The sequence below is a fragment of the Hyaena hyaena genome, unplaced genomic scaffold (genome assembly GCF_003009895.1).
Source record: "Hyaena hyaena isolate Hyena2069 unplaced genomic scaffold, ASM300989v1 scaffold_1440, whole genome shotgun sequence".
NCBI classification, from domain to species: domain Eukaryota; kingdom Metazoa; phylum Chordata; class Mammalia; order Carnivora; family Hyaenidae; genus Hyaena; species Hyaena hyaena.
The window spans coordinates 68,530-81,870 of NW_024082075.1; the positions used below are offsets into that span (position 1 = coordinate 68,530).

At 34.5% G+C, this 13,341-nt stretch overlaps 1 protein-coding gene across 4 annotated transcripts in view; it reads right to left on the reverse strand.

Moving 5' to 3' along the window:
- Positions 1–1,145: 1,145 nt before the first annotated feature.
- EPHA7 (EPH receptor A7) overlaps positions 1,146–13,341 on the reverse strand; it is a 168,270-nt gene continuing 156,074 nt past the window's right edge. For all 4 annotated transcript variants that reach the window (XM_039223796.1, XM_039223795.1, XM_039223794.1 and 1 more), the window contains exons 14-17: positions 12,830–12,979; positions 4,955–5,148; positions 3,542–3,697; positions 1,146–1,607 (exon numbers count right to left, since the gene is read on the reverse strand). In XM_039223796.1, the coding sequence (XP_039079727.1) occupies positions 1,493–1,607; positions 3,542–3,697; positions 4,955–5,148; positions 12,830–12,979 (615 nt within the window). In that variant the 3' untranslated portion in view covers positions 1,146–1,492. The remainder of the gene's footprint in view (positions 1,608–3,541; positions 3,698–4,954; positions 5,149–12,829; positions 12,980–13,341) is intronic.

Genomic DNA, 13,341 nt, shown 5'->3' on the forward strand with positions numbered 1-13,341 from the left:
TATTAAAATCATTATAAACAGCCCAATTCTCTTTGGAAGTACAACAGTTCAATTCTGGGGTAGTTCATGATTTTCATAACTTTGAAAGCATGACTCACAATATGTATACATTCCTGAAATATCTATAAAGACACATTTAATTATTGCTTATGAAATTCTAACACAGTAATCAAATAATATGGTTTAATAAATAAAGCTTAAAAAAAAAAAAGATCCTTCACCTCTTCCTCCTATGGTAAAAAGAGTTCTTTCATTTAATACGTTTCTTACATCAGCGTTCACAAATAAAAGACTTCTTTAAAAACTGCAGTGGTGATATTCTGTGCAGCAAATTTGTTTTTGGAAGGTGAAAATGTGAACTGCCCCTTTTCTCAGGCTTCAGAGTTCTCATATAAAACTTACTCCTTTCTTTTCACGTTTGGACTGCATTAAACAGAATAGGATATAAAATATACGTCAACTATTTCTCCTAAATTTCCTAATGTCTCAACATTGAAAAAAATCTTGATGTGCTCAGATTAAATTTTAGATAACACTGGATAGTTCTTGCTCTCAGAGACTTGCCTTCACCCACACTCTTTAGATGAAGTGCCTCGTGTTTTTTTTTTTTTATAGTCATAAACCTACAATTTGAGTTTTTTTGTTTTTTATTAAATTCTGTCTAGTAAAATCACTCTATAAACAATCTGTTAAAAGTGCCTTATAGTATTTATGGATCATTATTGCTTTTTTCATTGAAAAGATAGTGTGTTGTCTGATCTTTACAAAAAAATTTCTTTTTAAAAAATACCAGAGCTCTTGGCAACTTGCGTTTTCTTGACTACCTGCCAATTAGCAAATGATATCAAAACAGCACTGATTAAACAAAATAAAATGGCACAAAAAAGGATACCAATGTTCTGACGGAGATATATTTTCAATCATGCTATGTTTTTTTTTCTTTTAATTTGAGATTCTTTCAAAGGTACCCAGTGTAGTAATGTGTCAAAGATCAACACTAAAAAGGTCCAAAGCTATAAACAACTTTCTAAAACAAAGTCCTTATGAAGAATAAACACAAATGGTTTTAAAAAGGAATCATCTGAAATCACATATTTAAGGAAAATATTTCATTGATTTTAACAATAAGATCATGATTTTATTTGACAAATATATTCTTTCTTAAATTCTTTATGTACATTTTAAAAAGTCTATAAGATAAAAAGGAGGTTAGAGAGCTCAAGGTGTTTGGATGTTTTCAGGTAGTACTTTGTGTTTATTGTCACTGCTGTTTTCCTGGCCACTGGGGGTGGATCCTAAATTCCCTTTTTTATGTAATCTGGTGGCACTTAGGAGTTCAAGTCTGTAGGTGCTTCTTAAATCTTGTCTTCGATGTCATGTTGGAAGGACCCAGGACATCAACTGTCTTCTAGCAGCATTTCTTATGCATATACCGAAGGCCAGCACTGTTCGCTCACAGTCCAGAATCTCCCTCACGAGGGAGAAATGCTTATCACACCTGGATGCCAGTCCCATGTAAATGGAGCATTTGTGCTCGCATAGTCTGAATGCTGCTCATGATTTTCTTTTGATGGCCAACCAGTGTGATCCCTAAACTCATCACATCTCTGCAAAAGACAGATGCATTGTTAGTTACCTTTCAAAGAACGTATTTAGGATGAAACTGTCATCAGCTCTTTAATTAAAACATCTATTTATCTTGGGTAAACAGATCTTATCTTAGTGGTCTTGGGTTTTAGGATCACATCCCAGCAGCGGGTCTGACTGGCAAACTTCATCAGTTCATTCCTTCATAAGAACCTAACATCGCAGGCTATGGATTGGCCATGAGTTATCTTTAAACTGATTTGAAATTTTGTCCAAGAAATTATCAAAGTCTTAAAATTACTATCAACTTAAGATTAGGAAATGTTATTTGAAATGCTGTATTCTTGAACCTAAGCGAAGTTCAAAATTTTTCACTGTTCCACTAGGCTGGAGTAGGAATGTAAATGTTTTGGGGTCTAGTAAATCAAGAGTCTTCAAGGATCACAAAAGATTTATACTGGGTTAAATTATCACGCGGCAATTCTGTGCATATTATTGATTGTATCCTCAACTCCATTTCAGTTTGTTTGCCTCCATTTTAGAAAAAAAAAATTCTAAAATGTGCAAATGTTAAATAGCTTAAATTTGACATAAACTAACTGCATCTGTGTATGTGCCTTTACCTTTCCTAATAGCCAGAAAGACTGAGCTTAGGTATTTGCAAGCAGCCAAAGTATAGCAACAGTACAACAAAGTCTAAGAAGACTTTGAGAAACATCATTTTTCAGGGAAGTAGACTGTCTTGGAGAGAGAAGGTGTAATTATGCCAGCTCTACTCACATGGTGACTCCAAATGAACCGAACAAGACAGCACGCACATGCTTAAATTCACGCAGGTGCCCCCTCCTGGCATGCCAGGAAAGAATAGCTGATTGCCGGCCTTCTCATCTGAAAAATGTGAAACCCTCTGCAGAGAAATTCACAAACTGGATCCACTAATGGGACCTCGATAATTGCTTCTCATTTTCAAACACGCTGACTGAGAGGAACCTCATTGCCCGAAAGAGTTACGTTACAGCAAATGAAGCTGAAGTTCAGAGATAAGAAGTAGATGTCCTATAGAACCACATAATCTGTGTTGGAACCACAAAGGACAATTTTTTCTTTTTACTTTCAGTTCGTAGCAATTTTAGAAGTTGCTTTACTGTCAGTCTTTGGGTTAAAAAAAATGGGGGCACCTGGGTGGCTCAGTTGGTTAAGCATCCAACTCTTGGTTTCAGCTCAGGTCACCATCTTACAGTTTTGTGAGTTTGAGCCCCATGTCAGCCCGGTGCTGGCAGCCTGGAGCTGCTTGGAATTCTCCTGCCCCTCCCCTCACTCACGCTCTCTGTCTCTTTCAAAATAAATAAATGAACTTAAAAAAAGTGAATCGATCACACACCTTCCAAAACAGAAGTGAAACTCTTAGTTATAGCTAACTGAATTAAGCTTCCTTTGACTTCTTTGGAAAGTAATCATAGTGGATGTCATGATGAATGTGGTACTGGGTATGAAGCTTTGAGTTTTTAACGTCATACAAACGTGGTGAAAGAAATCCTCCCTTGCAATGGAGAAAGTTTCCTCAGTGAATAGGCACCTAAATGATACACGGTTAAGGAAAGAAGGTGGCTCACTGTGCAGTGTTTAGAATACTGGCCATGGAGACACATTAGCTATCACTTACTACTTGGGTCAGTTTAGGGACAATATTTAAATTCTCTGAGCCTGCGCCTTATTGTGTACAGAACTATTGACATAATAGAATTGTTGCTGTGAGAGTTTAAGAATATACTGTAAGTTCAAAGGTCTGTTTAGCATAATGCCTGCCACAGAGTGGACACTTCTTTTTAAAGAGATGTTTTTCTCTCTGATTTTGTGGTTCACACCTCTGTAATTCATGGACAATGACCTGATGTATAAAGCTTGGATTGTACCTAGTAAATGCTTAAATAGAATTTTGAGAGCTTTAACTTACTCAATAGTCATCCTGGCCACAGATTCAAGGGAGTTGTAGCCAGCGGCTGTGAAGTTATCTTTATATCTTTCCATCTTAATAGCCTGTAGCCATTCTCCAACTGAACAAAAGGTAGTAAAGTCAGGAGTGTTTTGATCCAAAAGAGGGCTTATTGGCCTAGATAGGAATGAAACAGAAAAGCGAATTTATTCATGAACGACTAAAGAAATGTCTGGGCTCACAAAAATGTATAAGGGTATAAAGAGTAAAATTACATATTCTAACTGATGTTGTAGTAAAAAATAAACAGATATGTTAACAAAAATCTAATGTGTAGGGGCACCTGGGTGGCTCACTCAGCGAAGCATCTGACTCCTGGTTTTGGCTCAGGCCATGATCTCATGGTTTGTGGGATCGAGCCCCATGTCAGGCTCTGTGCTGACAGTGTGGTGGCTTCTTGGGATTCTCTCTCTCTGCCTCTCCCTAGCTCATTCTCTAACCCTCTCTTTCTCCAAATAAATAAATCAACATTAAAAAAATTAAAAACTCTAATGTGTAAAGAAGGTGGCCCAATAACTACAAAATCCAAAACTTACATTTTGTTTGGATTTGATGACCACCAGACTGCATCTTCTATATATTTTTAAAAGCACACCAACAGTATTTGTAATTAGTGCATATTTTTTTGTTCATTTGCTTCGCCAAAAGTGACTGGCAGTAAGGGAAGCACATTTGGCTGTCAGCTACCTTGCTCAGACCATGTGGTGCAATTGAGAACATTACGTCTTCTCTGTACTAATGACACTCTTGCAGTTCCCAGTGAATATACTTCCACAGGGGCGTGAAGACCAGGACAGACAAGAGCATCAGGCTTAACTGGAAGCTGAAGCTTATTAATTTGTAAGACACCTTCAATAGAGCAAGCCAAACACAAAGAATGAATAGAGTGCTTTGGACTCTCTTTAGTGAGTACATCTCTTTAATCACGTATTGAATTCTATCATAAACTTTTAACTTCACGAATCATTTTACTAAATAACTCAAAGCAAAACAAGAAAATATAGGATGCAAAAAAGTAAAGCAATAGTGATAATAAAATCCCACATAATATTAATGATGATTTTAAAATGGGGAATGCCACCTCAACACGAAATTCCAGTTTAGAAAGTCTTCTAAAATGAGAGCCAGCAATATCTACCATAACTCTTAAGAAAAACAAAAGACAGTAACAATAGGTTCCTTTAAACACTAATTCAATAAAGGTAAGCCAGATATCTGAAAAGAAAAAAAATACTTTTATAAACACAATAAATTTAACATGATTTACAGTTTAACACAAATGTCAATTTGCCATTGGGTTAAGACTGGGAAGACAGATGGTTTAAGTGAGTATTTGAATGTCTCCCAGAGTCCATTCCCTTAGGTATTTCTTACCTACTACAAGTTCCCAGGGGTGTTTTCAGACTATTTGGGTTTCGAATCATTTTGTCTAGAATTCCAACTATCTGTTCAAACTTTGGCCTTTCAGCACGTTCCTTTTGCCAACAATCCAGCATCAACTGGTGAAGGCCAGCTGGGCAGTCCATGGGTGCTGGTAAACGATAACCTTCTTCTATTGCTTTTATAACCTAATAGCCAAAGGGACATTTAAAATATTATTAATTGAGATTCAATGATAATAAAATGGATCATTCAGTAGGCAAAGTTATTAATCAGAAAAGATTGAAGCACATCGTGAAGCTTTACAAAAGACATATTTTTTCCCCAAACATCTATGAACCTTAAATATGTTAGCAAGGGCTGCATGAAGAGCATGCTATCATGACACTTCCTGGCTAATTCTGCAATAGGGAGCAGCGATTAAAGTCACTCAAGGTACAATAGATAGAAAACTATTAATGTCATCCCATAGGTTTTGAAAGCAGAATATGTTATGAAAGCATTTTACTTGCATATAGTTGAACATGTACATATTTATCCATAAATTTATGAATTCAAGTTGTAAGAAGAAGGTTATCAGTTACCCCGAATTTAACCCCCCCAAAAGTGTCACTGTTTTGCAGAGTTCAAATGACACTTACAAACAAGGTATCAAAATGCAGAATGAATTATGATAGAAAATATTACCAAGCCCACTATTACTTTAAATACCATAGAGCCTATATACTTATGAAATATGTAGTGTTAAATAGTGATGTGCTGGCGTGAATAGCATACAGTGGTTCATGAAGGTGACAGCATCACTTTCCAGCTCCAAGTTATTGATCTCACACTGGCAGACTGAAATCAGCCTTGGGGAAGAGGACGGAAGGAGAGTTATACCAGGAAAGTGGGGAAGGCTACAAGTTAGGGCTTTCCCAGTCAGAGTGCTGGTTGTTAAACTTTTATCAGCACATTGATGTCTGCTTATATCTAGTAACAGCCTAAACACTATATCAAGCTTTCATGGAAAATAAGTTTCCATAAACATTGGTACATGGCAATCAAAAAGTCTTAAAGTTTATTATTCAGACTTTTTGTTTGTTTGTTTAAATGGAAAGCAAAAATTGACGTTAAAAGCCAGAAATTGTTACAAATCTGAACAGCACAGGAAAATAATTACCAAGGCGAACAACACAAATAAGAGGGACTTGTAAAACTTTAGAATAATATCAAGGGGGATTAATGGATCACTTTTTTTTATACTGACTGACAAAATAGCAGTAGAAATATAAAAAAATGATTCTGGAAAAAATCAAAGAGGAAACCTAAGGTTTCTGAAGAAAATAAAAGCAAGAGGAGGTAGACAAATGCGGACTTTAAGAAATATTGATTAACATGAGCGGCTGGGTGGCTCAGTTGGTTAGGCTTCTGACTCTTGGTTTCAACTCAGGTCATGATCCTGCGGTTGGTGGGTTCGAGCCCTGCACTGGGCTCTGCCTGAGATTCTCTGTCTACCTCTCTCTGCCCCTCCCCTGCTTGCACTCTCTCTCTCTCTCAAAATAAGTAAATAAACTTTATATATATATATATAGATATAGATATAGATATATAGATATTGATTAACTTAATATTTGTAGGGAAACATATCACTAAGATGCATGTTGACATTCCAGAATAACACATTAAAATGTAAAAGGTTGCAGAACTGAATGAATAAATTAGCTGGCCTCAACAATTTTTACAGAAATTCCTTTGTATAAGAAAAAAAATACACTCTAAGAAAAATCTCTATATGCAAATTAATAAAATTTAAAAGGTAAATAGGTTCACTTAAATACACTAATTTTTGGAAAGTGTTATAAGATATAATTCTCAGTTGAAATTCTCTCCTGATTACTATATTGTATGTCTCATACATCAGTTTACTAGATACCTTCAACTGGATTTTCCATAAGCATCTCATACCCTATTTATAACTGAATTTCTCACTTTCCCTAAAACCTTTTACTAATCAATTAATGGCCTTTCCAATCATCAGTCACCATTTTCTAATGATGCTTCTTCTTAAATATATATATATATATGTGTGTGTGTGTGTGTGTGTGTGTGTGTGTGTGTGTGCTCAAACCATAGGAGAAGTACTTTATTTTGAATAACAATTATGAGGAAAAATAAAAACCTTAGCCTTAGGTGACCTTAATCAGTGTTGGTACTGAATGCTAATGAAGGACAAAGGACAGAAATTTAAAAATGTCCTTGTTTATGATCTCATTGCTACAAAGGTTATGTATCTTGTAAGCAGTCCTCTAAAATATCCCAGACTTCAGGGGCACCTGGTAGCTCAGTTGGTTAGGCTTCTAGTGGCCCAGGTCATGATCTCACAGTTCGTGGGTTCGAGCCCCCGTGTCAGGCTCTGTGCTGTCAGCTCAGCCTGTTTCAGATTCTCTCTCTCTCTCTCTCTCTGCCCCTTCCCCACAAGCACTCTGTCTGTTTCTCTCTCAAAAATAAACATTAAAAAAATTAAAAATAAAATAAAAAATAAAATTCAGACTTCAGAAAGCTATACATTACACAAACACAATGGTAACTGTAAAAATCACAAATATATAATTATAGGAGAAATTAAATTTAAAAAACTATTATTAAATGCAAAGACTTTTCCATGGCTTTGTATAACAGTCCAATGACAGCCCTATACTTGGATTCAGTGGGGCGATATGTTAAAAAACTTGAATACAAGTAAAAATGATGTACTTTGGAAAGCTCAGTTAAGTTATTTAAACAGTGACTTAAACTGAATAAGTAAATAAACAATTTCTAAAATTTAATGTATTCAAAATGAACAATATACTTGAGAGGCATTTTTTTTAATTGGGAAAAGAGTAGCTTTCCTTACATTTGAGGTTGTTTGTATTTGAACATAAGCAGTATCTTTCTGATTTGAGAGGACAATTTCTCATGCTAACATTCGTGCAATCCTTATAACTTTCAATCACCTTCTCACCTATGTCCCTGCTTGTGATTTGTGTTCAGATGTCCAGAAAGAAACAATGCATGTAGAGTGATCTTTCCTTTTTCCTTTCCTTCTAAATAATCTTTTAAAATGTAAATCTAGGGGCACCTGGCTGGCTCAGCCATGGAGCAAGCAAATCTTGATCTTGGAATTGTTAAGTTCAAGCCCCAGGATGGGTGTAGAGGTTACTTAAAAATAAAATTAAAAGAACAAAATTAAGTATAAATCTAAATCTGATCATAATCCTCCTGACATTAATATTCCTCAACAGCTCTCCCAGTCTTCATAAAAACATTTAGAATTCTTCATCTTTGAGCACAACATGTTCTTAAGTCTTTGTGCCAATGAACATAATACCATTAAATGACTCTTACAGGAATGAGTTAATGAACCTTTGTAGTTTGTCCTGTTGCATTACAGGGATTTCATATTCTATTATTACAGCAGGAAAATATTTATTTCAGCATAATATGAAATGTCTGGCTTTCAAAGATGTATACAGTGGTGGACACATTTTTAACGGAAAAGCAGCTAAGGATAGCATTTAAAATAAAAGATGTTCTCTATTGGGAATGGACTTGGGGACCCTAAACTTCCTATTAACAATCATGCACCTACCTATTGGAGCACTAAAGATAACTGCTGGGAACCTTTGGCTTCTATTGAGCGCCAGCTGTCATAATCCAAGGTATACATCCCCTTTGAGGATAAACCTGCCGATGGGGGATGATTCAGGCACAAACTGAATCTAGAAGTTCTGCAGCTTTTACTTGGTTAGCTGCATTTTATTTCCAATTGGGAAAATAAGAAGTACTTTCTGCAAATAGTTATACATTCTTGGAAATAAGGCACGTGGGTGAAATGGTTGAATTTACACTTCTTAGAGCATTACATAATTATTCACAGAATTCATTTTAAAGATCTTTATGTGATATTTCTAGAAATCTGTTGGACAGGCACCTACCTGCCCAGATCTAGCCTTAATCTTCTAATAAAAGAAAAATGTTAAGCAATTTCTAATTCTAGACTGGTCCCAGATTAACAGGAAGTGATGGGTAAATGATATTTATAAAAGACCACTGGGATATAACTGGGTGCATGGCTTTGGTATATACTGTAAAGAAAGACTTAGAAATAAACACCAAAGTTGCTTGCTGTGAAGTGTTTCAGTATTATCAGAGTATGACCACTGTCATTAAGAGGAAAAAGAACACAGAAAGACCTCATGATAATGGGCCTGTAATAACTCAAAATGGGATCTAACATGACAAACCTCTGCTCTCTGCTCATGCTCATCTCTATTCCATTAACCTCACAATAATGTATGACCCACGGTTCATGAAATAAAATATTCTGGACCCCAAATATGGGATTATAGCAAAGTTTTACCAAAAAAAATCACAATTTTGTTGCTATCATAATATAAAAAATAGAAAGTCGTAAATTAGTGGTGACTTTCAAAAGGAAAAGTTGAAGGCTCACAATATAACTGAGAGCAAATTTAGTTAAGGTGTATTATTATATTTTTGAAGCTCTTAAATGTCTTTTAATGACCCACTTTAAGAATTTGTCTTTATGTCCAATATCTTTATGGAATGTTCCTTTTTTTCTTTTTTTTTTACTATCCTTATGACTACTACTAGTTAAACTAACAATTTATTGGCTTAGGTTAAAGAGGAAACAAATGACTTTGTAGAGTACTATAAACAGAAAAAATGTAATCTATCTAAAGAACATAAAAATTCGAGGGTAATAATTTTATTTGAACTAATTAACACATACATTTAATTAATCCATAGCTGCTGTGAATGCCAAATAATATCTTCAATTTCTGTAATATTTATTATGTTTGACATATATAAAGAATTTTCTTTGAAAAGCCATTAAGGAAAGGGCTAAACATCTGCAGATTTTTAAGAATGAAAATGAGAAATTTCTTTGGGATATTCACTCTCAATATTAGTTATTTTAATAGCAAATAACTAAATTCTAACTGCTTCCATTGCAGTGAAAATTCAAGAAAGCAACAAGTATGTCAAAATACAATAAGAATCCATTCAAGTGTTAATCAAGTGGTAACCTGTTTGAATGTGGGTATCATCATACACATACATACTACCTTTTCCCAAGTTTTTCTTGCTCACTGCTCTGCCTAGCATGCAGATAAAGCCTTCTGGAAACTATCTACCTCACTGTCTTCTATAATATGCTTGTCTGTTCAGAAAGATCACAGAAACTTCCCTTCAGCACTCAGCCTGGAATTTTGTGGATTTGCTTAGAAACATAACCATCAATTTACATCTTGTTTTCATGGTGTCTTATGAAAAGTCTTCTAAATCCAAGGCATTTGAAATTTGAAGGCTTTCTAAAATTCCTGACAAACTCCTAGAAACTAAATCTGAACAATATAAAGTTAATATAATTCACTTAATAAATGAATCTAACCTAATTTTAAAAAAGTAATTATCTAGGAAAATCTGTTGAAAGCAAACTTCCCACAATCTATTCACACATATACAGGATTTTCACATGCATAAGGGGATTGTCAGATCTCTTCAGTGTTTCCATGAACTCCTACCAGAGATTTCAAGCAAAAAAGCTCTTATATAGAGAATTTTCTGCCAGAATGAAATTCATTATTTTGAATTATTCATTTTTTTCACCATTTCCATTTTGAAACATATACATATAATTGCTCAAATAGCGCTTTAACAGCATAAGTATAAAATAATTAATATTATCCTACAAGAGGAACAGTAATATAAATTTCACTAAAAACCTGAGCTATGTAGGTAATCCCTTACTATGTACAAACTAGTGTAGGAATTTATAATTCAGACCTTCAAAATTACAAAAAAGAAGAAAATTGGTGCTAAATGTTCTAGATCAGATGTAAACATCACTGTAGACATAATAATTTCATTTGATCAGTACAAATATTTATTATTTTTTGATATACTAACTATATATTTTTCATGTTTCATTTTCAGGAAAGACAATATTTAAGGAATTCTAAAAATTAAAATTGAAGATTTTTTTCTTCTTCACCATTTCTAATATTTGTTTTCCGAAGTAAAGTGAAGTTTGAATTTAAGTCATCTTATATTCCTGTCATTCCCGTTATGTTTGAATCTAGTACAGAAGGAAGGTGTCAAAAGAAATGAAACTCCACTGAGTGTCTGGGGAATGTAAATATTTCTCTTTCTCTGCCCCAAGGATTTGTTTGCCTACATTTTGACAGTCCATGAAATCTTTGACACTGAGTCCTGTCAAATACTAACAACTTTGCCTCTGCCAAACGGACTCATCATATAGACTTTTATCTTTGAAAAACAAAAACCAAAACCAAAAATACAAAAAAGTTTCATGTCATCCCTCAGTTCAAAACACCAAAAGATTTAAATGACTTAAAAGCGCCACCTTGTCAGGCTGTGAACTTTGCAGTTCATTCAGAAATTTGGGGGGAGATTTACTGAAAACAACCTTACCAAAAACAATCTGATTCTAGGTGTCAAAAATAACTATTTACAAATTTTAAGACCATAGGATTTTGAGATGGTAAATTCTAAACTCAAATCCAAAATACTGATTTTATGTAACAATATTCATAACATCTTTTTGAAAAATAACTCAATTTTAATTTTACTCAGCTTCTATTGCTGTCCATGTTTATAGTACTTCGCAAACTGACTTTTCCAGTTGGTTGGTCATAGCCTTCTTTTAAATTGCGATTTAGACTTTCCTCAAGTAGCACTTATTTCTTTATTCTTCATGACTGTGCATTTGTACCATTTCTAAACTCCTTCATAAAAGCCTTTCATCAATTTGCCCCAACTTACTCTGCAGATCGAATCGCTACCAGCGTGCAGAGCTCTGTGCTAGCATAGGGTATCTATTTGGTTGGTCTCCACATGCTTTGCTAAGCTTTTGCTTTTGGACCATCCAATATGCCTCTTTGGAAAATTCTTTCATTAGCTATGAACCAAAGTCTTCTCCAGATTGCTAGTTCAAACCCAGAGTATGTTCCTAGATTTTATACTTGCCCTACTTTTTTCTAGATTTCACTCACATTTTCAGTTAAGTTTAATTGTAATAAATCTGTCAGTATTTGAAAGTTTCTGATGTACAAAAATGTTCATTTCATAAAATTCAACCGAATAGAAGCAAATATTCACTTGCATTTATGCTGTACTGTTTTGTCAGTGGCCTCTTGGTGTGAGATGTATCCCTTCTAGAACTGCCATCATCTTCTTTTCTCAATGGACCATAGTGTGTTTTATGCCTTAGTATGCAACAGGATACATATTTAACAAGTACTGACTTTTTAGGAGTTTCCAAAAGTACTCCCATTGTGATTAGATTCTAAAATATCACTATGGAACACCTACCAGCATTGATCATAAGATTTAGCTTGTCTCATGAAATTAAAATTTAATCAAATCAACCAACAGTAGACAAGTTAAAAAGGTTTACTGAGAACATTAAAAGAAAAAGAGAGAGAAGCTTCAAAGACAAAATAAAACACTGGCTTCCTTCCTCCCCTCTGCAAATGACTCCTTTGCTCATGTGGTTTTCCCACAACAGCTCTACAAGTACAGCATCATTATCTTCACTCAGGATAAAGATCCTTTGTAAGCTTCTATATATTGAGAGAGGTTTTTTTTTTTTTTTTAAAGAAAAAGCAATGTTCAAAGTGAACTTAACTGAACCACTAATTTATGGTCATTTTGTGGGAATGATTGTGAAAACTCAGCAGTCATATTTTCATAATGCTATATAAGTTTCTTCTTATGAGCCATTGATTACCTACATGCTCCAATAACAATGGATATTAATGTACAAAACCCTTTTTGTTTAAATAGTGTAACACCTACATCTTGATTTGACATGTCCCAATAAGGTCTCTCTCCATAAGACATAACTTCCCACATGACTATTCCGTAGCTCCATACATCACTGGCTGATGTGAATTTCCGGTACTGGATGGCTTCAGGTGCTGTCCACCTTACGGGAATTTTTCCACCCTGTTATACAAAGAAATTAAAATGTTAAATATGCATAATAACTTAGAAAAATCATTTATAGCAGAACTATAAAGCTACAGTTAAACATCTGTGTATTTGGTTAGCAATTCAGCAGTATCCATCTTGAATCTCTCTAAGTGTGTTCAAACTTACTAATCTGTTTTTAAAATGTCATTACAAGTTTTCGTTTTTAAGGCCACTCAATTTAATGGGCCCTTAGGTGGTCTTAGGCCATGAGTCTAGTCAAAAGACAATGACAAATTAGGCAACATAACTATTAAAATGGAATGAAATGTGGGGAAATTCAACTAAATCCTCATATATTTTCCTTTTTGCTAATGTCCCAAAAGTTATAAGAATTA